Source organism: Gouania willdenowi, chromosome 15 (genome assembly GCF_900634775.1).
Source record: "Gouania willdenowi chromosome 15, fGouWil2.1, whole genome shotgun sequence".
In the NCBI taxonomy this organism is placed as follows: Eukaryota; Metazoa; Chordata; class Actinopteri; order Blenniiformes; family Gobiesocidae; genus Gouania; species Gouania willdenowi.
In genome coordinates, this window is record NC_041058.1 from 31,776,883 (window position 1) to 31,803,741 (window position 26,859).

Consider the following 26,859-nt stretch of genomic DNA (forward strand, 5'->3'; position numbering starts at 1 on the left):
AAAAACAAAAATTAGCTCATCTCACATAGATTTGTCTAAGTGACAGAATTATAGAAAAATGTGACAAAAAAAAAGACTTCAGGTTAGTTTTACAATATGGCAACAAGAGAGCAGCAAACACTAAAGCCTGAAGAGGACATGGTTTGGCTTTGTAGTGGAAAAGGTGGGAAATGGAAGGAGGGAGTGGGAGAACAAACTCAGATACTGGGATTCAAAATGAGACAGACCTGCAGTGATGGGAATTGGCTTGGTTCTCATTCTTCTTTTAAGTCCTGTGTTAGTGTAACATTAAAATCAATCATTTCAATGATTTCACTGATTTTTTTAAATACTTTTTAGTTTATCACATAAAGCATGTTTAAAGACTTTCAATACTGACATGATACGGTCCTTCATTTAAAAACAACTGGAGTGCTGAAGTTTTTCTTCATGTCAAACAAAAACAGACTATAAACGATGAAAGATTATCAAAAAAAAAAATCTGTCAGTGGATCACATTCTGTTGTAGTACTACTCCAGCTTTAGTGCTACAGTACACCCACTATTCCTCATTTGTATTTTTAGAGTGCTAATTTGTCTACTAAACTAAAGTTTAGCCAAAGTCCTGATATGATTACTTTACCAAATCCTTTAAGAGCATTAAAAAACACCATCTGATTATGTGTGTAGGCCTACATACAGGCCTGATGATTCAAGTGTCATCATGTTTGAGACAAATTATACACTCGTTTAAAGCACAGAAACAGTAGTAGCTAACCATTAGCTACGAGCTAAAAAAAAATGTTTCATTCCATAGCAAAATTTCCTGAAAGGATTCCTTACATAATAAAACTGGCAGTGTCCACATTTAGGAATATCAATAACACAAGTTTGGTTTGATGTTTTTTGATGTTATGCAACACTAATTGGTGTGCTAGTGTTAATAAAAAAATAAAACCTCACGGCTTTACTAAACCTCGCAAAGTTTGTGGCACCCATTTGTAGGATAAAGTGAGAGGTTGCTTTAATGTCTTGTTTTTGAGGAAAATTCTGGTTTTGTTACATTCTTGAAAATGGTTATCATTAGCAGCTAATACCACTAGATGATGTTTCTTTACTCAAGAAACAACACAATTAGGTGATTATTTTACAAGATTACGGCATTAGACAGTGAATAATCATGTATAAAGTGCTTTCCTCTCCATGGATAATTGTCGTTGTTAAGCTGCACGTAGCCTGTCCAAAAAAAGAGGCTAAAAAGGTTAACCTGTCCTTTGAAGAGTTAATGTTTAACATTGTCTGTTGATGGCACGTAAACACAAAAAGTCATGCTCTTTCTACAGAAATGTAGTTTGACTTGGGATTTCTAAAATTTGACGTTACTGTAGCCTATGGGAAAAGTCTTAATAGTTCTTTCAATAGGTGTTTGAATACATGTTATTGGTTCATTGCATTTTCTATGTGCATGTCAAAATAAAGAAATGTTCTTGATGGTGTTCTAATATTGAAATATTGTTCCACATTTAGGGAGTAATTTTCCGCCATCACAGAAAACGCAGAATTCACGTTTTGAAACGGAAAAAGCAATCTGAACCTTTTTTCTTTTTTTTTTCTTCAAAAAATACTAAAAAAAAAGTTTACAATCAGACATGGAAATACCTCACATGCATGTTTTGGGACCTTATGTCAAATTTCTCTTTGACCACATGTCAAATTCCTCAAAAGTTTCTCACAACATAATTCCAACGTAACCCTCCTGGCTTCCGTACGAAAATCTGAAGATAATAAATAGAAAAATAACAACAGTAGTTGACTCAATTATTTAGCAAGTTAGGTATGCTTTTAGTCATTTAAATAGGGATAATCAATGAAACTGATAGTTTAGGATAGTTGTGTTCATTTTGTCCAAACCTAAATTAAAACAATTAAATTAAAATACAGTTTTTTTGAGTTCACGTTGCACCATGGACAGACAAAGGTCTCTGCCTGGCCTGTGTCTGATTTGTTGATCTCTGTGACCTCCTCAGATGTTAAATAATAAAACACCAGTTAGTCCCGTAGAGTTCACAGGACTGACTCGATGGCTTCTGGCATGGCCTCCAAAGCTTTGGTTTGGTGTGTGACGAGTGGTGAGGTTTCCTCCTCCGCCTGAACGTTGGCCAACGCCTCCACTTGTACTTCTGTGAGCTCTCCATCTGCCTCGTGTTTCTGCTGCTTCTTCAGCTCCTGCTGGTTGATGTGATGAAGAATACCAGCGCCCAGGGCGTCGCCCTCTACGTTTACCACAGTGGTGGTTCGATCACTGTAAACACAGAAACACACACATTACCTCAGGCCAGGGTTGGGGTCATTTATAATTGTAATCGCGTAATTGATAATTAATTACAATTATGACAAAATTATATTAGCAGAGCTGGCAAAAGTACTAGTCTTCAGAACTTAAATGTATAGAACTTAATGGTATAGATACTTGAACAATAAATTACTTTTGTAAAAGTAAAAGTATTTAGGTTGCTCCCTTACTTGATTAAAATAAAAAAGTAAATGCTAATAAATATACTTAAAAGTAAAAAGTAAAACAAATGTCCATTTAATAATAAGACAGTGTTTTTAAACCAGCAATTCTATTTATATATATTTTTTTTTTAAGAACTTGTAGAATACTGGTACATGGAAACAAGTTAAATCTGTTACCTTTGAACACCTGGTGAATTAGCACTCATGATAAATGCAATGTGGAAATAATAATTTTTTTTGAGAAAAAAAATGCAAATGCTCAATTAAACCCTCAGTTTAACATTTAAAAAACTTGAAAATGTTAACCATAAAAATGAGGGACGTAACAGAAACAGAAAAAAAGCTCAAACTACCAACATTTTGCATCTTTTTACATCGTGATGTCATCTTTGAAAGTCATAAATGTAATAGCTCATTTTTAAAATGTAAGGAGTAGAAAGTAAGATATTTAAAAAAAAAAAAAGTAGGGAGTAAATGTAAAAAAAGTCACAAAAAAAAAAACTCAAGTAAAGTACAGATACCAGAAAAAAACCACTTGAGTACAGTAACAAAGTATTTGTACTTCGTTATTTGTCACCTCTGTGTAATTTTAATTGTAATTGAAAAAAAACTGTTTCTGTTGTAATTATAAATGAATTGTAATTGAGTTCAGATAATTGACATTTTAATTCTATAAAAACTGTCAATTAATATTTAATTAAACACAAACCTGGGGAACCATGTTACTGTTCTATGGCTCACACAAATGCAATCAATAAAATATGTCTCATATCAACTTTTCCCACTACGTGTCAGTTCGAATGAGGATCATTTTATCATTTATTTTTATTTTTTTAAATCAAGGGTATACTGGCAGAAAAATCTGTGTACCCTCTGTTCTTTGGTTATTTTGTTTTGAAAACCAAATAAAAAAATTAAAAAAAACTGTTTTTTGTTTGTTTTTGTTTTATTAATTTAGAACCAGAACCAGAAACAGGAAAACGGAAAAATTTAATCTGATTCTGTTTGTGTGATATTTGGATATTTATGAGAAACTAGGACGAGAGCTTCATGTTTTAATCTCACCACACAGAGTGGACACACAGACAGACTTTTACTCTGCTGCATTTGATAAAAAATGATCTTTTATCATGTTGTCCACCTCACACTGATGGCAGAAGTGTGATATGTGTGTCGATGACGTTTCGTTAGAGTTACTGATGCTGGAAGTTATGGTCCAAATAGTATCCAGATAAACTGGTGACTGGGCAGACTTTTGCCCCCGATCCAGACAACCCATAAGTCACATTACTGGTGAATTGAAACATTATCAATACATAAATAAATCAAACCAAAAAAATGGGTGTTACTTAAAAAATTATATGTGGAACCAGAGGTGGTGTAATGATTCTACTGGTGGTCCTCTTTTCTTGTGATCAACTTCCGTGTGTTGACGGCTGCTGTTAGCTGTATTTATAACATGCAAAATAAAAAAAATTACTGCCCTCAAAAAAGCTGTAATTGTTTTTGCAAAAGTATCAAATCGTAGAAGTTTTAACATCTATTGTTCCTCACACCAGCCTCACAGTTGATAGTCAGTCGCCAGTGTATTTCGATACTATTTGGACCGTAACACGGTGAAACAAAACATAAAAGTGAGCAGCTTTTTATGAGCTAAAACATTCACAGACTGAATGAAAACATGAGCAGGACCAGAAAACTGCTGAAATAAATCCTAAACAGTCCTATTGTGTGAAGAGACCTGGTCCAGGACCTGTGGAGGGAGGTGCAGCGGACTTCAGTTCTCACTCATATTTTCCCGTCACACAAACAGAACAAGTTGAAAAAATAAAAATAAAATAAAAAAAAACGTTCCTCATCTGGTTTTTGGTTTTTCTGTATTGTCATAACCAAAAACGAAGGGTACACGGATTCAGAAAAAAAGGCTCAGACGCCAACACCAAAAACTTTGATACCAATATTTTCATGGGTAATGAAGCCTGACAAGGTAACTAAGAGATGAAAATCAAATTGGATGAAATAATGTTTTTTGTGTATTTTACAGCTGAGGTAAGAAATCGGTCAAAACCAACCTGTTATCATAAGATATGCTAACAGAAAGCTAGCACAATTTTTATGGGGTTATTTATTTCAAACTCGGTAATTATGTTTAATTAAATTTGAACTTAATTTAATTGACTTTCAGGAGAAAAATATTAATTGTAATTTTAATTTAATTGGATAATTGAAGATGTAATTGTAACTGAAAAATGTAATTGACTCCAACCCTGCCTCAGGCTAGATCTTCCTTACTGTAATGTTGGCAGTGTGTACATATGAGATCAGTGTGTGTGTGTGTGTGTGTGTGTGTTCTCTACGTTACTCACACTATCCAGTCAACGGCCAACATAAGCGACAGGTCATTGGTCGGCAGACCGATGGCCTCTAGAATGATGGCGATTGTGATGATACCGCCTGCTGGGATTCCTGCTGCTCCCACACTGGAGGCTGTGGCTGTTACCCTGAGGAAATTACAAAAGTTATAAACAATTATTACAGTATGTAGTATTAGATTTAATTTGATGATCCAAAGGTCCCAGTATGTTTTATGAAAATAAAATACAATCAACTTCCAGCTAAAATACATTGAGGAGTGAAGTAGTGTAACAAGGTCTGATGTGGTTCACTGACACCTAGTGACCGGGCGTTAACGTGCTATGCATATGTTAGCGCAATTAAATGGTTTTTTTTGTTAAAAAAAGATGATTTCAAAAAATTATTTTCACATTATTTGGATTGATAAAATCATCTTTTTTTTACACCCTTGGTCAAAAACCACGACTCTCAGTCAATAGCAAAATTAGACTGTCATAGCTGGGTTTCAACCCATAGAGGGCAGTCACACTTACATTTTTACAACAAAATTGTCAAGAGTTGAGGATCAATCAACAACACTAATTCACTACATTTGTTTTTAGAAAAATAGTTTTTGGGGTTTAGTTACTCTTGAAAGGTAACTCACAGAATAGTAAAAATCTGCCCAGCGTTCAGTTCAGCGTTGTTTAGCTGAGCAATGAACACAGCAGCAATGCATTGGAAAATGGCTGCTCCGTCCATGTTGACCGTGGCTCCGATGGGCAGAATAAAACGGCTGATACGTTTATCCACTCCGTTGTTTTCCTCAACACACTTGATCATGGAGGGAAGGGTTGCAGAACTGGTGAGAAAAAGCATATTTACCATTAGATTTATGTATATTTATGGAAGTTGAAGAAAGGTGGTGACTGTACCTGGAACAGGTGGCAAACGCAGTAGTGAAGGGCGTGATCAGGCCTGATAAGAAGCTGAAGGGGTTCTTACGTGTGAAGCCAAAGTAGATGAGTGGTAGAACAATGCCTCCATGGATAACGTGTCCTAGGATGGAAGCAAAGATGTATTTGCCCAGGCTGGTGACCAGAAGAACCACATCTTCCATCTCCACAATTTTACTGCCCACCAGGAACACGATGCCAAAGGGGATGTACCTGAGAGGAAACGGAGAACGGAATCCAACCTTTAACAAATTGAGATGAGTCAGGATGGAGACCAATGGTGAAAGGCAGCACCCTTACCACATGATCCAAGACACTAGCACCATGGTGGCTTCATTAAAGGCATTGAAGAAGCGAATGAGTTCTTCTCCCTCTTCTCCCAATTTACGAAGTGCGACGCCAAACACCATGGCGAATAAAACAAGACCTAGAATGTTCATGCCATCGGTTTCTGTGCCAACAGGGACCTGAAACACATATCAGCGTTACACTGCTAATGAATATATAATGTCCTGTCAGGAAAGTGGAAATAGATGTTCAACCAGAGAACCTCACTTGGCTGAACTTAAAACAGAGATCTATCTATCTATCTACCAACCTACCTACCTACCTACCTACCAACCTACAATACCTACCTACCTATCTATCTATCTATCTATCTATCTATCTATCTACCATAGGTTTGCATCTTACCTGAAGTACAAATACTTTCTTTGATAAAGATACAAGTAACTGACCTGCCAACAATCCATCCATGCATTTATCCATGTGTGATTAAATGCTTTAATGCTAAATATAAAAACACTACAATCTGTACCTGCTGCAAATGACACTGGAAATACACTCAAGGGTGTCCATACATTATGGCTTACTGTATGGTTATTGATGGGGATAGAAATGTTTTCTAGGTCTTTAAAGTTTGCCAATATCTGGCAAAGAGAGATTTGAAACTTGGTAGATGTTTGTGCTCCGAGTGCTCTTGTTTTGTATGTTTTAATGTCATTTTGTGTGTTTTTGTTTGTATTTTGTGTTTTTGGAGTCATACTTGGGCCTGTTGTATGAAGCCTGTACCGGGAGTTAGTCCATGTGTCCTGTACTACGACGTGGGTTAACTTCATACCAAGGTAAATCTCCATGGTAACTTACGCTGAACGGCTAACCTGGTTAGGACCAGGTTAAGTCCTGGCTAAGATCTGAGTTATTATAAGTATAAACTACAAGTCTTGCCACCTTATGATGTAGGCTGGGCTGTATGAACGCAGCATCAGAGCCACAGACTGCATCCAAAGAGGAGGATACGTAAATAGAAACACGTCTGTCGTATTAAAATGAAACTGATCAGTGTCCCGTTTATTCTCCGATGAATTACTATTGTATAATCTCACTAATTTAAGCTTTAAAACTCATTATTTCTCTGCCTGCATGCATTCCTTCCTTCCTGCTTTTTCTGCAGCAACAGTGTTGGTTTTGATCTGAATTATGGATTTTAATTCTTCACATTTTTTTAAGGATTAATCATTAATTGTGAAATAAGTTGCTGTGCACGGTTTCTCCATTTTTGTGATTGATCAGACGCTGCAATCTCCGCCCATTTTATGTGAGCACACACACAACCAGGTTGAAATCACCTGGGTTAAATGAATGTGTTGATAACGGGCTTCATAGTACAGCTGCTCTGTGACAGAGAATGTTTGGTCAGGTGAAGCAAATGGAGAGATATCAGGATATAGTGATCCAGCTTCATAGTACAAGCCCTTTGTGTACTTCTTTTTTGTTCCTTTGTGTGTTTTTGCTGTGATTTTGTTTACATTTCCCTTATTTCATATCTTTTGGTTTTTTTAACTTTATTCTGTGTATTTTTTGCCATTTATTATATATTTTTCCTGCTTTTTTGTGGGTTTTTTGAGTCATTTTGTGTATTTTTATTTTATTTTGTATGGGTTTTTTTTTTCCATGTTATTTAGTCTAGTTTTGTGGTCATTTTTATACTTTCGTCCTCTGGTTTTGGGAGCCACACAAAATAAGGCCGACAGCCGCATGTGGCCCCCCGGCCGCTAGTTGCCCATATCTGCTCTACAGCCATGAGTGTGGCTTTATGTTTAGTTCACCCTTTCATTAAGCCTTTCTAATAATAGCGCTGACAGAGCACAAAACTGCTGTCCTGTGTGTGAGACCTCTTAGCAGTGTCCAAGTGCATGTTTGCTCAGCTCCGTAAGAGGTTGAAGGATTCAGTGAACTGGATGATGGGTAATGAAAAAAATCCCGAGCTCTATCCCTTCCCATTGTACAGTGCTTTCACAGAGCTCCACCAGTTTCATAGGGATAATGTCCACCATGAACCACCTCAGATGAATACCGTATTCCACCACACTGAGTCAACGGGGACAGTCTGAGCTTGAATAGTGTATAACTGTTCTAATCTCTAAAATATCTGCCATCAGTTTGTAAAGATAATGTTTGTCGATGAGCAGTCAGTTTCTATCACCCATTACAGTTGCTCCCAATATTTATACTACATTATGTCAAGATGATAAATTAATTCTACTTTTTTAATTAAACTATTATCCAGTCCATGTACCCAGTGCCTGACAGTTTGTCTGTGGAGTGACAGAATCACTAGCCAATGACTGGGTCACTGTGACCTGTCAAATAAACACTAAGCATACATCAATACCACACATGAGCCTCTATCAGCTTCAAAGCCTTGTCTAACTCAACACGATACAAAAGTGTACAAAATCCATCAGTTGTTAACTCTATTTTGGATGAAGCTAAAATTTAGGCTCTTAGAGCACAGAGTAAGAGTGCGTTTCTACACAAATATTGCAATTATTTTGAAATAATTGCAAAATGCATTTATTCACTGAACTTATTTATTTATTTATTAATATATTTCATAAATCTGTTTTTGCTCTTCTTACCTTCTGATAAAGGATTGTCCCATTGGTGTCGTTCCCAGCAGGAACCCTCTTGTATCCCGTGGCATACTGCAGCACAAACAAAAGAAAAACACTTTGCTGTCAATGACTATCATCACTTATATATGTATAATTAAATATCTATATCTAAGATAAATTAAGTATTTGATAAGATTATAAAAGTGGCCTGAATACAATAATAATAATGTGTTTAAAAAAGTTTTAGAAAATTACTGTACATCACATGTGCTTGGGAAGCAAAGTCGTTAAATAATGTTAGCAAGGTTAGCAACATTATCCATTTAGGTGAAGCATGCTATATACAGTAATATATTTTCACTGCATGTTAATAATGTATATATAAAAAAAGGATAATGTTAGAGAGTTGCTGGCTCATGGCTAGTGAGCTAAGCTAGTAAAAAACCAAAGCTAATGTTAGGGATTAGTTGTTCGATATTTGAGATTGTCACTTATTGTTGTAGAAAACTGGTATGACATTAAACTGCATTGCACACGACTGAAAATAAGTCAAACAATTGCCTGTATAAGCAACAGTCGAGCTCTGACTTTAACCTTCCCAAACTTTAGTCTGATAGCTTAACGCTTGAGATAAAAAGCTAACTTCAAGGTTAAACAAACTAACCAGGATGGCAATGTTGATGGAAAAAAATACTCCATGATGCAAACTCAGGTAATTTATGTGCAAGTGTGTTAAAACTTGATTTAAAATGATTTCAGAAATGTTGGTGTATGTTTTCAAAGCTTCGATGTAAGATGGACTTTAGAGAGAAAATCCTACAGACAATAGTAAATACTAATAAAGTCTTTCCATGATATTTCAACAAATGGCCCACGTACTTTGTTCTCAAAAAATTCTGAAATTTTTAAGATACACACTTTGAGATGTTGCCAGTTTAGTGAGAGAGGTATGTGTCGATTTTCAGCTTCTCAGGAACTACATCACATAGGAAAACAAAAATGTAATATAGTAATACAGCTCCACCTACTCTCTCAGAATATACAAAAATATCTGCTATACATTGTATCTGGTGGACATACCAACCCCACAAAATTGGAAAAAAGTTTGTGTGGGTTTGAGTCTGGAACATGTTTGCATAGGCCATCCTGTAATTTGATCATCTTAGAGCTATGTACATAGACTGTTCACATCACTAATGATTAGTCACATAAATGCATTGGTTCTTTACTATTTTCATTGTCTCATAACTGCATGAGGGAATGTATAAAAAAATCTGATCTTTGTTAAACTTCTTAATTTTTATTTTGGACCACAAATTTGGGTTATTTCATCAATCATTTACATGAGGCCATTGTAGCTTGCCTCAATGACTTATAATGAATTATTGGAAATTGCAAAAATAGAATTGAGCTTAAAATACAGCACTAATTATACCTTCACTTACACAAAGTTCTATCAAGTATTTAATTTGAGTTTAGCTTTTTCCCTCTGTATTAATAGGCTACTTGTATTAATGGGAGGATAATTAATGTAAAAAATTCTTGATGGGAACAAGTTCTGGAGAAGGCATGATTTTAGCTGCAAAAAAAACTCAGTGGAACCAAAACTACCAACCATGTGTTTGAACATCTCCCCTCTCCCCTGCTTACTTGGTATAATCCCCCATTGGACCCCTTCCACCTCAGTATGAGACTGGTGAGCACTAGGGTTGAACTCCTTAACCTGACTTCTCTTTGAAGCTCCACTATACTCATTTCAATGTTTAGCTTTTGCCTCATCCGTGTCTTTCAGCGTGTGCAACTCTTTTGCATCGCTGCATTTTCCAAATATTGACCTTTCCCTAGTCCTATCTTAGCGCTTAGAAACTGTGATAATAACTGTAGGAAGTGTAGCGGACCATGTTCGGCAGCTAGCAGAGACATGGTGGTTGCTAGGCTGTCTGGAATGGAATGGTTTTGTCATGGTAACGCCTGGTAAGGTACAATTGAAAGAGTCTTTGGAGTGAACAAAAGAGCTGCCAGTATATTTAACGGCTGTAAATGAACACAGAGGGGCGTCCGCGTGGCAGCTGGAATAAATTCTACTGAAAATGGCAGTATGGAGTGTGGAGTAAAATGAAAAGAATGGTGTTTAAATGTTTAAGCGCTTGATGAAAGTGATGTAGGGTGAAATGATGACACTCACAGAACGGAACGCTGCAGCCACCAGGTTCGAAGGGAAAAGGTTTCTGAGGAAAAAACAAAGAGAAACTTACAACCACTTCATTAAATATCTGCAACTGCAACATTACAGCTGGTGTTTATATGTTGTCTCGCCCAACAACACTGAACAGTAGATTAGCAGCCCTCTCTTTAAATACTTCTTTAGGTGTCAATCTAATATATCGATATCCCTGGATATTATTATATTATAGTTTGTCATACTTTTACTCACTTACATACAGTACTTTGTTAGTTTAAAAATATATATTCTAGGCGAGTCTTAGGCATGTTGTAAATATACTAACGTACTACCCATACTAAGTTTGATGTCTGAGTATGAAGTGCGTTCACAATAGATAGTATGAAAAGATTGAGTATGCGAGAAATGTATACTATATTGGGACATTTTTTAAGTATGCACAGTGGGCACACTTGTCATACTAACCGCCCCAATGACGCATTGCAATCGGAAGGTAAAATTGAACTGGGACCGGTGTCATTGTATTGAGATTGTATATGCGCATGTGCACTACCGGAAAATAAATTTTTGCTAAAAAATAATAATTCATTTTAGTTTATTTTTGTTTTCAAAGTGAATGACATGTTTTATTTGTTTATTGGAATAGATTAGGGTTAGGGATATAATCTCAGTACGGAGGTAAACTCAGTACGTGACATCGACTTCAATCTAAAAATCAAACATCCCCGTTTCAAAATAAAAGCATCTCTTCTTGTCTTCCATTGGTTTTATAAATAATTTGTAAACAGGGCTTAACTGGAAGTTTTGTCAGTAGCACAATGGTCTCTGAAATATTGGAATTAAATGTGTATAGATGAGTTTTATTGGTCACTTTCTCACTAAAAGTTTTCAGAACTTTCAAAGGTGGAGAATCAACAGAGATATTTATCCTCAGTGTGATTCAGGTTTTTGTCAATGTAGGTTCCAAATGCATCTTGGGAAACTTGGAAATATACTTCAGTGGGAACAATCATCATCCTAATCATACTAGTATATAGTAGACAGTATATACTCATTTAGTTCGTAGTGTGTAGTATGCAGTGACATTTACAACACAGTCTTAAACACAACTGTTTGTTGGCCACTTGTGCCAATATCAGACTAGCACTGCACCAATATAAGGACATTGTCCCACATTTTACTGTAGCCACATAGGAAACAGTTCAGTTTCTCTCTTTGCATCAGTAGACAATCTGCAGTTTCTATTTATTCATGAAGTACATTGTCAGACTCAGTCTTTTTCTAAAACACACAATGAAATACTGTATTTAGACAAAGATTATATTATTTACCAAAAACTCTCACCATTAAACCAAACCAACATTCTTTTCTATAAGACAGATTGAAACAGAACAGGATGGTTGCTCTTACATCATTGCTTTACTGACTTATTTAAGCTGTTGGCTAAAGTTGCTAAAGTTGCTATAAAGTTGCTCACAGAGTAAACCTCGGCTCATTCTCAGTCAATCATTACTTAAAATGGATTACTTAAAGCAGCTTTTAGCTGCTTACTGTGTTTCACCACATTAGTCACAGTGACCATTTATCCCATGTGTGAAATATATCATTAAATAACTCAAGAGCAAAAATATTTCAAAATATTAGACCAGTTCTAGCCATAGATTAGGTCAATGAAAGGTGAAGCAGAGAGCAGGGTACTCGGATAAAGCTGTGGTATGTAGATTCCTCTCTCCGCTCCGTTTTGAAACTGAAACTGGAACTCAACCTCCCATATCGGTGTCTTTTGTGAACGCTCTTAGCGACTTTTTTCTCACTATAGACTGGTGACAAGTGTATGGAATTTATATTGTGTTATTGGAGGTTTTTCTGGTGTTTTACAGACTCTAACATGAATATACATATCATTCTGTAGTTACTGTCCTGAGCAGCAGCTACTGCCATCCCCACCAGAGATCACACAGAGGGGGCTGTGATCCCAGCTGATAACCATCACTCTGCATCCAGACTATAAAATTAATTCACCTTGAATAAGCTTCTCTTGGTTTACACGCAGTCACGGAGGTCCGCGAGGACACAAAGCAAAAGCGATCTGTTCCTCTTCAGTGTTTGTGGCTTTAAACTGTTGCTTCTTCACCTCAGTCTGCTTTTTTTTTCCTCTTGATTTGCCGTGTAACTGTTATGTCTAACGCTGCAATGGAGACTTCTGCTGGAACGTCCACCATTACACTTTTACTATAGATAGGCTTCACTTCAGTCAAGCAGCCAATAGTAAAGACCAAAACAGCTCATGGAGCTTTGTAGAAAGATCTCTGTATGGCTGATATCCAGATTCCTGGAGCGTCACGCTCCTGGATTTATAAATGTCATTTTACAGAGCCAGGAGATAGAGAATAGATTCACTGTCCACTCAGAACACTTTGATTACAATATGCTCAAGGAGGATTATGGATTTTTGACCAAATGATGCAAAAAAAATTTACATATTGCAGCTTTAAAGATTAATTTGGATCTTAGTTTGAGAAGAAGAAAGCTCATGGTTTGAGTTGCGCCTTTTGTTTCTAATAGTGTTTACTCAACTCACACTGAATCCTTACTGTGCCCAAGCACGTTCATCACCAAGAGTCTGAATTATTTGGCTACTGTGAGTAGAACTCTACCATACTAGAGTTTACTATGCTTGGTTTTGTTATGTGTGCATACATTTATCTACACTAAGCTGTACATTTTAGACATCCTCAGGTCTCAGAGTGAGGTATCAGGTACCAGGAAATTTGTCTGACCAAACGGACTCATGACTCAGCAAAATCTCCTTCAGATTAAAAGGCCTAACTTATAAAACCAAACGGCGTCAAATGAAATGGCCTCAGGTTACAAAATAAAAAATCATCAGACTCACCGGCCTCAGGCCATAAAACACGACATGGCGTTTTATTTTGAAGGAACAAAAAGTTCTCATGACCAAGTAAGTTGAAAAGCTGCTCTTTCCTTTCATTTAAAAAAATATATATATCAACATATTGTTTGATTGTTTAATACATTAATAATTTATTACATTTAACCTTTAAAATAAAATAGAAAATAAATTACACTAAATTAAATTAAATCAAGGGCTTTCGCCTTTATTTATAGTCATATATGTTTCACACATATATGAAATTTGTTCTCTGCATTTAACCCGTCCCTGAGGAGCAGTGGGCAGCCACAATGTGGCGCCCGAGGAGCAGTTGGGGGTCAAGGGACTTGCTCAACATCCCACAGTGATTTGAACCGGTGACCCTCCAATGTCATGTCGTGTTTACAGCCTGAGTCCATGGAGTCTGATGACATTTAATTTGAAGCCTGAGGATGTTTCTTCTGACAACATTTGGTTTGACAAGTGAGGTTTTCCTGAGACCTGATGATGTCCTACCATGTACACCGTACTCCACAAAAATAAAAGCATTAGGGGCATCGCAGTGTTCATGTAGCTCTGAGTGTCTGTTACAAATTTTTACAGAGAACAGTATCCAGCAGGAACTCGACAAGAAACGTAAAAAAAAACTTTCTTGACAATGAATTTTTGTGAAATCCTGTGTGTTCTCATAACTACTCCAATAAAAAAATACTTTTATAGAAATATTGCAGAAAATTCCAAAATTTGATTTTTAGCTGCTAAAGAGGCAAAACTAAGTCATTTCTAGAGCGTATTTTATATAGAAAAGGCAACACAAGGTGCTTTAAAAAGACAAAAAAAAAAGGTTTAGGGATGTTTAAAATTAGAAATTTTAAATATCTATCTTTTAATCTTTTAAAAAAAATAAAAACAATTATTGATAAAAAATATATATATATATATATATATCATAAAACAGATTAAAAAGCATGGCATTCCATTTCAATGGTTGCACTGACTATTAAATCGTATGTGTGGTTTAAAGTTTAAAAGCAGCATAGTGAATTTATTTTGACTGTAAGGTGATCACAGGGCTCACAGGAGGCCTGCAGACTCTCTCTCTATCTGTACATGTTGGAACTGATCCTTTGGACTCCCTCTGTGCTCTCTCACACACACACCCACACCCACACATGCACACACACGTTTATACCCAGAGTCACAACCAACTGTTCATCTCTTGAATGATTACTTTACACAGGACAAACGTCTGCATTTGATCTTTGCTTTTCTAATAAAATGTAACAGTTGGCGATCTCTCTCTCTCTCTCTCTCTGTGTGTGTGTGTGAAAGCATTGAGCTCTCCTCCAATCACATGACTGAGTGAAGAATGTGGATTACTAACGGCATATTTTGCTTTCCCATAAAACCTTGATGCGGTACCTTTGATATGCTTGTGTTGTGAACATGTATTGTCTTGTTGAGAAACTGTAATGAAGTGTTCATCTGGTTTCATCAGAAAGAACGACATAAAGTGTCAGCAGGCGTGATGACAAGATCAGAGATACAGTATACTATCACTGGCTATGTTTACATGAGAGCTTTATTTCTTCTTTAATTCAGAATAAAAGTTAAATACTCTTTGTTTAAAAAGATTAAAACTGACCTTGTGAACACCTAATTCCAAATGAAAATGGCCATTCCAAATTAAACTTAAATCCAAAGTAGGTGGCTGGTTATTCTGATTTTTATTCCAAATTGAGTAATTCCTCAATCTTGTACATGTTAAATTCCGCTTGAAATTAATTCTGGTTGTTCTGCTTTTACTAGTCCTGCCGATGACGCGCCAGTGATGACATAATCCAAGATGGCCGCCCAAAGCAAGCAACTGACTTAAGCTGAGATTATTCATTAGAGCCTTAGAAGATACGATGGCTATCATGAAAAGAGTGGATGGACGGAAGCATAAACATGAGGACATATTACACAAACACGGACATCGGAAAATGAAACCGGCTTCATCGCGGGACATGAAGTCCTGCACCAGGACACAGAGCTCGACGAATAACGCTCGGGTCACTTAACATCCTGTAGATGGAGGTAAAGCAGCTGTTGCAGTAACCGCTGGCTCTTGATCTCCTTCTCCTGCTCAGCTGACCAAAGTGAAACACTGTTATTGTCCAGCTGCTGCTTCAAAACCACAATCAAAATAGAAGTGAAAATAGTTTGTATTACTGTATGTGGTCTTCTATGTTGTAGCCGAAAATAAAAGGCTTGTTTTGTGTTTTTTTGGGGGGTTTTTTTCAGTGAATATGAATGCGTCACATTCATTCCATGTCCACTTAGAACCCCTACCCCTACCCCTATGCCCCCTGAACGCCTCCCTAGTGAGGCGTTCAGGGCAAGTCCCTCCGGAAGGAGGCCCCGGGGAAGACCCAGGACACGCTGGAGAGACTATGTCTCTCGGCTGGCCTGGGAACGTCTCGGGGTCCCCCCGGAAGAGCTGGAGGAAGTGGCCGGGGAGAGGGAAGTCTGGGCCTCCCTACTGAGGATGCTGCCCCCGCGACCCGGAAACGGCTAAGCGGGAGAAGATGGATGGAATTTTGACCATCACCAGCCCTACCTAAGGAAAGGTAAGAAATCTTTTATTATAGGGAGGATATAAAAAGGGAGAGCAGTGTTACACCTAAGTGGAGGGGGAGAGGGAAGAGGAGGGGAAAGGGAGCAGGGAGAAAAGACTCAAGGCAGGAAATAGAAAAGGTGGGGAAGAATAGACTGTTTTGCAGTGAGGGTGAGATGTGAGGTTGTAGAATATATTGTGCTTATTATGTTGTGTAATCCAGCCAGTATGGTGACAAGTGTAAAGCTTACCTATAATGGTGGTGGAGCGGTGCTCTCCATCCAGCCTATGTGTATATATGTGTATGTGGTGCAATAGCTCCGGAGGGTGGAAGTGGTGGTCCCACCCTCCGGGGGGTGGTGTGTTGAGGTGTAATTAAAATTGGAGGGATTAGTAGGGCAGCCAGAGGTGGGAGTGCCGCCCCCGCGCCACTACTTAGTAGCGCAGGCGGCGGCCCCCTCCACCCCCAGCCCCACCATCCAGCCCCCCAAGGGTTGGGTATGTGAGTGTGGTGGAACCAAGCTGGTAGTGAGCGATGTGAAGTGTCCATGTAAGAGGCCTGTCTGGTAGGAGCCCGGCCCGTCCGCACGGCGGGCCACCGGAGAGGGCAGACGGCGCAGACGGGCACACGGCACCGCGGGCCCCAGAGACGCGCCGAGCGGCACAACCGGAGACCCCCCGCGGCACCCCCCCGAACCGCGGCGGCCATACGGAGCACGGCGGGAACCCCCCCCCCCCAGGCGGAGGTGCCTGGCCACATCCCCCAGCAGTCCAGGAGGCGACCCCCGCCGCCAGCCGGCCCAGAGCAGCCCGCCCCGCCAAAGCAGGCGGCGACCGCGCAGGAGAGAGGCCAGCTCCCACACCAGGGCCAGCACAGGCCCGCACGACACCACGACATAGCACCCTCCACAGGTGGGCGGCCCCGGCCCCCCCGACAAGAGAGGACGCCACCAACCACCCAAGCAGGGCCACCCCACCAGCTACGGACCGATGGGCAGGCGAACCCATGCCCCCCCAGCCAGGCACCGCAACCCCACACCAATGTTGCCAGCAGAGCCCCCCCCACCCACGGAGACCATCCCCAATCACCCCCACGCCGACAGGAGACACCCCCGACGCCAGCACAGCCCGGAGGACAGCAGGCCCCAGCCAACAGCCCCACCCCGCCCAAGGCAGCGCGGCACCTCGCTGAACCGCAGCCCGTCCCCGGGCAGACGGTGGGAGGGCGCACGCCGAGACGCCAAACCCAGAGACCCACCCCCGGGGCACCCCCGCCCAGACACGGCACCCACAAGGCCCGGCGCCTCCAGCCAGCAGACCAACCACCCCGACGCGGATCCGCCAGGACAGGAGCCACCGGCCGCGCCCCCACACACACCCACCTAGCACGGCCCAGGGGAGGCCCCAACGTGGGAGAGGCCCCACAACTCACCCTTCCCTCCCCCCGAAGCCACACAAGCCGGCCCCTGCGGTCCCCCAAGTGAGCCCCCGAGGAGGAGGGGTGTCTGCCCGGCCCACCGCGCCAGCGGCACGCTCAGCGAAGGCGCGCCCCAGGGAACCAGGCCAAGGCGCCCAGACCGGCCGGCGGAGCAACCCACCGCACCACCCCGCCACCCGACAACCCAGGACGCAAGTGCCGCCCCCAAGAACAGCCGCCCCCAGCGCCACCCCCATCCCGGACCCCCCCCGTCCCGAAGCCACGAATACTCTCGCTTTTGTGATTTGTATCTTCTAAACTTATTGACTTATTAAAAAAATGTGTTCAACGTTAACTGCATTGACTTTTCAGCTCCAATCTCATTTTTAAAGTGGAGCGATCGTTAAACTAGAGTGGAGCACTTTTTACCTTAAAATCTTTGCAAAGAAATTGTCATAACTTCCAAACTATTAAACCCAGTGTCCTAATGTTCTTAAAAGTTTTAGAGGTATGTCCGTCTAGCTGCTCACAATACCACATTTTTAGCCATAGGATAAGCAGTTTTTGAAATATCTAGCCTGAAGTGGACCTAATCCCTTAATTCTACAGGGTCTGTTACCATGGAGAATTGTCATGCTGCTCCTTAACATTTTAAAACATTCATGTTTTTTTCTCTCATCGTCCTGGGGGGTGTTTCATCAAAGTGTTCTTAATAGAGCCAGGCCTACGGTTTAAACCTGGTTTAAAGCTGTACGTGACCACGCTGGTTTTTCCCATTCCATCAAACTTTTCTCAGCTTGAAGCTCCTCAGCTGAGCCAATCAGCTGATAGTATTTAGCTTAAGTGCCCGCCTTCATAAGACCCACAAGATCGATCACAGATTTAATGATTACAGAGTGAGGGCGCCTGCGCTGCAGCTTTTACGATGAATAAGCAGCCAATAGAAACCAATGCTGAGACCAACAGGATGTGACATCATCTGTTACTGAGCAGTGAGAATAACATTTTAAAAGTAGTAAAGGGTTAAACATGGTGTTATTTAGTCAATGTATCCCAGAAAACAACTCATGCATGATGTGATCACACTAATCGTGTGTTTGATACGTTTTTTAACAGCTGTCAGCGTTTAATAAAAGAGATGATGTAACTCATAATGAAATAATATGTAATTTATGTGACTTGTGAGTGTTTGATGAATAGTTTGTTTAACCCAGCATTAAATGTTAAATTAAAATGAACAAAGGGAGTAGCTCAGCGGCGCTATGTGACGCTGCTGGATGTCACGTCCACCACTGCAGACGCTTCAGGTGCAGGTCAGCACTGAGCATTCCAAAAAGCGATAGTGTATAGTGTATTTTCATCATTGGGGAGCCTTCACTCTGTCCCTGAAGCCCCTCCCTCTCTGTATTCACAGCTTTCTCATTATTAATCTGTGATCAATACATTTACCGTGCAGTAAATGGAGGCGATGGATACGCATACATCCTTATTTAGACATATTATTACTGATGGTTTAAACACATGGAGACTGTGATCACCTAATTCAAAATATGGTACACACGCAACAATGATGTTATCGTCCTTTTGATTTAAAATCATGTTTAAACATTTACCATGATATTCTGTTTCCTTTTCTTTTGCTGTATTTAAGTATAACAGAAGTCTTTTTGACTCCTTTTTCCTTTTGTAGATCTTTGTTGAGTGTTTTAAAGCATCATTAAATGACTTCTTTAATAATGATGACGTGGTTTCATGAGAGGGCGTCTGCAGCATTAAGCCAAGCCTGGTCGGGAGTAGGTTTGACCCACGGACCGTGTTACTATGGTAACCAAGGTGTATTCTCTTTGATGAAATGGCCGTTGTTTGAACCCTGCTTAACGGAGCCGGACTCTCAGGTTAAACCTGGACTTAACCTTGAGCTGGGTTTGATGAAATACCCCCATGTCCTTAACGTTCCAACACATCCTTGAGTTTGCAGAAAGTGAAAACAGAAAAATAAAGCTTGTCTGTGTGAGCTGGGAAACTAAAGTTGACGTCCACCTGTTTTTAGGATAAGAGAGAAGTGCTGAGTGTGTTTCAGCTGTTGGTTTTCCCTCACACAGGTGGAACTTATTATTAGAAGCAGTGAAGGCCAGCACACAGGCTGATAAGAACACGCTTAGGCTACAAGTGCTACATCTGTTCATAAACAGTAAATATGATGAAATCAACTCTTATTTGGTGGGAATGGAAACAGAATGATCGTAGCACTTGTTTGTCAATCAATCAATCAATCAATCAATCTTTATTTGTATAGCGTCAAATCATAACCAATGGTATCTCAAGGCACTTTACAGTAGAGCAGTCTTAAGGACGGACTCTTCATTTTATGGATACACACATATGCATATATACGTGTATACACATACATATGTATCCCACACCCAACATGAATTCATCATGGCGGCAAGGAAAACCTTCTGTTAAGCAGCAGGAACCTTGTGTGGATCCCATTCCTATGATGAACAGCCATCCACGTTATGCTGTGTTGGGTGTGTGCAGAGGAAAGGGTGGAGACAGAGTTGTTGAGTCTCTGTAACTCCACACTGAGGATCCCACGGACCTGCAAGACAAAAGCCAGAAGGAGTACAGGAGCAAACACACAAGGGAAGAAGCAGACATAGAGGGAGTGTTAGAGAGAGGAATGGGACCCTCTCCGGTCCCTCTCTAACCTAAATGACCTCTCTCTTAACGCCCTCTCCAACCTCTCTCCAACCGAGCATGCCAGACCCCCCCCCCGGCAGTCTATGCCTATTGCATCTTAATTATGAGCTATGTGTCACTTCATGGTGTGTCTTTGTTTGGTCATTCTGTGCATGGCTGCACGGCTCTACGTTAACACCCAAAGGTCACTTTAAACAAGTTTGGTTTTGATTAGAAAACCAAACAATACATCATTGATGAAAATATTAAGCATTCAGTATATAACGCTTATGTGTAGCTGTTTGATCATTTAGCCTTAGAAGCTCACTAAGAACATGTGTTTGTTTTACATGTAGCACACATACTGTATCACCTCAACTCTACCTAAGAATTTAATCCATTTATTAGTGTTTCTGTTAATGTTAGAAATCAAATTAACTAATGTAATATTACTATAATATTCAATTATTCATGCTTTTCTTAAATCTTGCTTATGATGTAAAGAAAATGTATTATTGGCTTAAAATGAAAGACGTTTTTTTTTAACCGATAGATAATCAACAAATATTCAAATTAAAAACTTTATAACACTTTATAATAAATGAAAAGATTATTATATTACAATCTATGAACAAACAGCTGTACAATCAGGTATTTTATTCATACTAAAGATTCAACTGAACTTATGTATTGTCTGTCAACTATTTAGTACTGGGGCTGTAAAAAACATTGATAATTAATTAATCGTGATTATATTATTGACAATTATGAATTGAATTGTACATTTCCAGTTATCTACTTTTTTTTCATTTCAAATACAAACCAGGCGAGTGCTCCTAATTTAAATATTTCAATTACACGACACAATATTAAAGTTGCTGTGAGGTTTTATTCAAAGTCAAATAATTCAACAGCATTTAACTTTTTTAAATATTGTTTGTTAATATAGTCATACTCTTTGTGTACTTTTATGTCTGCCTTAACACCTCTTTTCATTCATTTTGTGTTTTATTGTTCCTCCCGGGGTTTGATGGCTCATTAAAAATGTATATTTTTAGTATGTGGGGTTTTTTTTATTGTAGATTTATTGTTAATGTTTCTTTAAGATTATTGATTTTTCTTTGAGCTGTGTCTGCATATAATATGGAGAGAAAACACTGGAGGAACAGTGCAACATGTGCTTTTAACCTTTGACCTACAGAGACAGAGCCTGATCCGTCTCCTACCATAACAATCCTTTCAAATATTCAACATCAGTTTATAATACCATGTAAACATCAGTGTGCAAACAATGGCAGAACATTTGTGCTCTATTACTATTACTCATATCTGCAAATATGTTATGAGTCAGCAATAATGTCTAGAAATAATAATCTGATTGATATTCTTCATTTCATTCAATCTGCTGTTCACCTTCCTGAGTTCAAAATCTGTTAATTTTACTTGTTCATTTTCTTTCACCATAAATAAATAACACCAGAATAATCATAAACCGTGTGTTTATTATCAGTCGCTGAAGTCAAATGAATTGACTTCTATGATAAAACGGAATAATTTGATGAGTTATAGCCATCATTTGCTATAAACTGACTAGTGTTCCAAAGGTAAAACATTAAAGTCTTATTAATATTATTCATTCCTAAACCATTGAGGAACTATTTCATTTGGTCAACATTCAGACCCCTAGTGATGAAAAACAGTCCCTCTCATATAAGTGTTAAAATACTGTAAGTAATGTTTTGTTTTGTTTTCTACACTTCAGATCTAACTATAGATATAAAGGACTTGTTATATTAGTATGTGTTTGGATGTTTTTGGTTTCTTTTTGAGGATCATAGGAATCATGTTTTTTTTTTTAAATGAGGAAAACACAAAAGTTAGTTGCAAACTGGAATATTTAAAGTGGTTAGGTTGTGTTTTGCTGTTTGCTCTCTTGTTTATGAGTCAGTTTGTACATTTAGCTATATATATATATATATTCAATTGTAGAATACTGTACATATTACGTTGAAGGTTAAAATGTATTTAACCAATTAGTTAATAATAGATGGGTCAGTTTTTCTCATCCCTACTGTTGCTGACTATTATTCTCTGGTTGAGTGACATTACTTGATCAAGCCTTTTCTAATATTCCACACTACAAAATAAGTCATAAAAGTGTGTATGATTCGTGCTGATGTTGTATCGGGTCAATATCGGTATCGGTCAATACGCAAGGCTGAAATATCGGTATTGTATCGGAAGTGAAAAAGTTGTATCGGGACATCCCTAATTATGAACTGATATCACTCAGTGTGAAATTGAACTTATTGTTTGGGAAATATAATGTCCTTTAAAACCAAGTTCACAAAGTCCAGTACGGGAACCCCCAGGGGTACGCAAATTGTCATGGGGGGTACTAGTACTTTGGCTAGGCTAATGCTAAGGTAATGCTAATATTAGGTTAATGCTAATGCTATGTTAATGCTAATGCTAGTTAATGCTAATGCTATTTAATGCTAGGTTAATGTTAATTAATGTTAGCTAATGCTGATATTAGGCTAATGCTAATGCTAGGCTGATGCTGAATTAATGCTAATGCTATTTAATGCTAGGTTAATACTAATTAATGTTAGCTAATGCTAATATTAGGCTAATGCTAATGCTAGGCTGATGCTGAATTAATGCTAATGCTATGTTAATACTAGTTAATGCTAATGCTAGCAAATGATAGGCTACAGCTAATGCTAATTTCAATGTTAGGCTAAAGCTAATGTTAACTAATGATAGTTAATGCTAATAATAGGCTAATGCTAGCTAATGCTAACAGTAATGCTAGGCTAATGCTTATGCCGTGTTCTATGATAAGGGCCAGCACCTACATCCTCACTTACTTTTTCTTCTGGAAATGCAAATATTCTAGTTATATAATTTCTCAACAGGATCAGTAAAATTCAGTAACATTTTTTTTACTATAGGGCTACATTGTATATGAGATTATAATATTATGTTTTTTAGGTATGCAGAAGTAGGGGTACATGGCTTCAGGTTAAATGTCTGAAAGGGTAGGAGACTGTGAAACATCTGTGAACCACTGCTTTAATTAAATGAACAGTATATTAATCATGGGAAAGTACCGTACATTTTAATGTGGTCTGTTATCTAAACGCAGACTTTTTGTTAATAAGAGTAAGAAAAAAAGATCAATTCAGGATATATAATGTTCTTTAAAGCTATCATACTGCTCACACTGCTTCACACCATTTACACTGATTTCCACCACATATACCATTACATGCGACCAGTACAAGACGAAACCTCGTCTGTAGTGGTAGAATTTCAGAGCATGAAGGATACCGCAAAACGTTTAATATTAACCTAACCACTGGGAACGAGTGTATCATAGTGTGTCATGTTTTTCCTGCAGTCTGTGCCTTCTCCTCGCCCTCCGCTCTCTTTTCTGTTTCAGGTGTCTTGATGTTGGAGATAGCGCTTCCTGATCAATGGTTCACGGCTCAACTAGTCTGGGACACTGTGATGGACTATCCTTCTATCCTATACTGTTGGTCCTTCTGTTCACTAACCCCAACCAGTCCAAGCGGATGTTCTCCACCTCTGAACCTGGTTCCGCTGGAGATTTTTTCCTATAAAAAAGAGGGAGTTTTTTCTTTCCACTGTCGCTAAATGCTTGTTCATGTGAATTTTGCCTAAGGGCACTTCTGACACAATGACAGGTATAGCCTTGGAATCGATCCAACAACCTCTCCATCAAAAAACAACCCCTATAGTGTATAGCAGTTGTCATCAAACATGTACGGCTCAAGTCTCCCCTTTCTCTTATTTCTGAATCCATGTACCCCCTTTAAAGCTATTTACTATTTAAAAACAACTATAGCTCATAATAATGAAATGGACGAGTTTTAACACATTTTAAATAATCTCATTTAGTAAATAAGTGGAAAGAAACAGTATTTACTGCAGTGGTTCACAAGACCTTATTTTGATATCAAGAATTTCTAGTGACCCCAAAGACATTTTTTTTTACTAGAATTACTTTTTTGAGCTCAGATATTTGTTTTTACTGCATATCAGTAGAACTGGATTTATAGTTCACATATATACTTTCAGAAATGGTTTAGTGCGTCCTGAATAGATTTATTTCTACAGTTTTTATCATAGAATTTGAGATTTTTTACACCAGCTGAGGTTTTAACTCACAATTTCTGACCCATGACAGAAATCTGTCTTTGGTTTGAAATACATTTTGGTGAAAGTTGCAAATCTGAATCACATGTGGTTGATATGTTGTGAAATTTTGAAGAAGAAGAAGAAGAAGAAGAAGAAGAAGAAGAAGAAGAAGAAGAAGAAGAAGAAGAAGAAGAAGATCTCATTGTGTGTATGAAATGTCTGGTTCGGGGTACCTGGCCAGGTCTAAGAAGGAGTCTGCTGTCTCCTTGTCGCTGCTGACGGTCTCCAGTCCGAGGCTGTTGGTGTTCAGTGCTGCGGCCCCGACCCCCGGTTTGATGATGAGGGCCAGAGTCACTCCGATCCCCGACGCGATCAACGTGGTCACCAGAAAGTATGAGACGGCGATGCCGCCCAGCTTCCCCAGGGAGCGGGTGTCCAGGCTGGCCGCCCCCGACACCAGGCTGCACACCACCAGGGGGAGGATGATCATCTTCAACATGCGGAGCAGCATCTCACCGGGGAACGCGAAGTACGACATCTGGGCTTTGGTCAGGTTCATGGGACGGACCATCATCCCCAGTCCGACCCCCACCAGGACCCCGGACACGGTCAGGATCACCAACAGGTTCCTCTCGACGAACTCCAGCAGCTTCTGCCCCACGCTGCGCTTCTCCTGCGGCTGTTCAGAGGCTCCTGGGGGGGCCACAGCATGTCCGTTCAGCTCACTCTTTTTATCCATCTTTCTCTGAAGCTGGTCTAACAGATCTGGTCTAACAGAGCTGGTCTAACGGATCTGGTCTAACAGAGCTGGTCTAACAGATCTGGTCTAACAGAGCTGGTCTAACAGAGCCGGTCTAACAGATCCGGTCTAACAGATCTGGTCTAACAGATCTGGTCTAACAGAGCTGGTCTAACAGATCTGGTCTAACAGATCTATAGTTGAATCTGAATCTGGAGTGAGGCAGCGTGGCTCGGATCCCCTCCTCCACAAACACGTTACGCGCACACGCTGCTCAGAGCCAATAGAAAACAGTCTGGACACGGAGAACCGGGTCGGTGGAACATGCGCACTGCAGCCCGTGTGTGGCATCGACACATGATGCAACCAACGGAGAGATTACAGGGAGACCCGTCGGGCAGGGGGAGGGAGGGCCCCCTCCTGTGGTGGACTCCCCTCAGCCTACCCAACATATACTTATCCAGACACATGCACAGCTTTCTGTGACATGATAAACATCCATCCATGGTCTTAATCATTCTATCATTTTATATTTTTGGGGGAGTTTTGGCATCAAATTCTGTATTTTTGTAATTATTTTTGTTGAGTTTTTGCCTATTTATGTGTATTTTTTATTTTATTTTAATTTTTTTTTTTTTTGCTTTTATATTTCTCCGGCATTTTGTAATAATCTGTCCTGCGTTTACTTTTGTCACGATGGGGTTTTATTTTGGAGGGCAGCTTCCAGCAGCTTTCTCCTGCTGATTGGCCTCCAGCTGCAATTGATTAGCTGGGTATAAATGTGGAGGCTTGGGTTCACTTGAGGGCTGGGACATTGCTACTTGCTTCGGGCTGTGACTATGGTTCTTGGGTTTACTTTTTGTTGTTTTTCTCGTTTGCCTCCCTGGACTGACCATGCCTGTGACTACAATAAATTCTGGTAAAATGCACCTGAGCTTCGCCTCCTTCCCAGCATTTGGGTCTGCACCCACACATGCCCGTGACAACTTTGAGGATCACACAAAATTAGACCTGGGCCACAGTTGGCCATAACTAAGGATGATCATTTTACTATTTTGGAAATTAATTACCAATTGATTACAATTACCTTTTGCAATCGATGCAAAATTTCAACCTTTAAACGTTGTTACCAGGTAAAGTTAAATATGACCTGTGTTTTTCTGTTACACGCCCTTCAGTTGGGTTTGTGTGATCATTGATCTTTATTTTGGGCTATGCTTTAATCTAGACTGGATTAAGATCTGTTCGCTGGTTGAACTAACCAAACATTTATCTCCAGATATTTGCTGGACTAAGAACGTCGATCAAAACACGCTCATTTAAACCAAGCTCACGTGAAAGGGGTGGAGCTTCTGACCAATCAATGGAGAGAACTGGCGGAGCAGGAGGAACAGTTAATGATCTTAAATATAATATAAATATATATATATATATATATATATATCCATGATGACTGGGAAGAGCAACAGTAGTGCAGGAGGTGGAGCTTTTATACTG

At 39.3% G+C, this 26,859-nt stretch overlaps 1 protein-coding gene across 1 annotated transcript; it reads right to left on the minus strand.

Annotated features, from left to right (window-relative positions):
• slc1a4 (solute carrier family 1 member 4) lies at positions 1–25,658 on the minus strand. Its single transcript, XM_028468124.1, has 8 exons — positions 24,857–25,658; positions 10,869–10,911; positions 8,708–8,773; positions 6,087–6,253; positions 5,766–5,999; positions 5,498–5,692; positions 4,863–4,997; positions 1–2,281 (listed from the first exon to the last, which is right to left on the minus strand). Exons 1-8 carry the CDS (start codon positions 25,360–25,362, stop codon positions 2,044–2,046), a joined length of 1,584 nt encoding a protein of 527 aa, XP_028323925.1. The 5' UTR covers positions 25,363–25,658; the 3' UTR covers positions 1–2,043.
• Between the last annotated feature and the right edge of the window lie 1,201 nt (positions 25,659–26,859).

What these genes read in the sequence shown, in the direction of transcription:
- slc1a4 (XM_028468124.1), bottom strand. Translation starts at nt 25,362, where the DNA reads ATGGATAAAAAGAGTGAGCTGAACGGACATGCTGTGGCCCCCCCAGGA. An exon ending in TGGCTGCAGCGTTCCGTTCT is followed by an intron (nt 8,774 to 10,868) that starts GTGAGTGTCATC and finishes TTTGTGCTGCAG; the next exon opens with TATGCCACGGGATACAAGAG. An exon ending in CTAGTGTCTTGGATCATGTG is followed by an intron (nt 6,000 to 6,086) that starts GTAAGGGTGCTG and finishes GTTTCCTCTCAG; the next exon opens with GTACATCCCCTTTGGCATCG.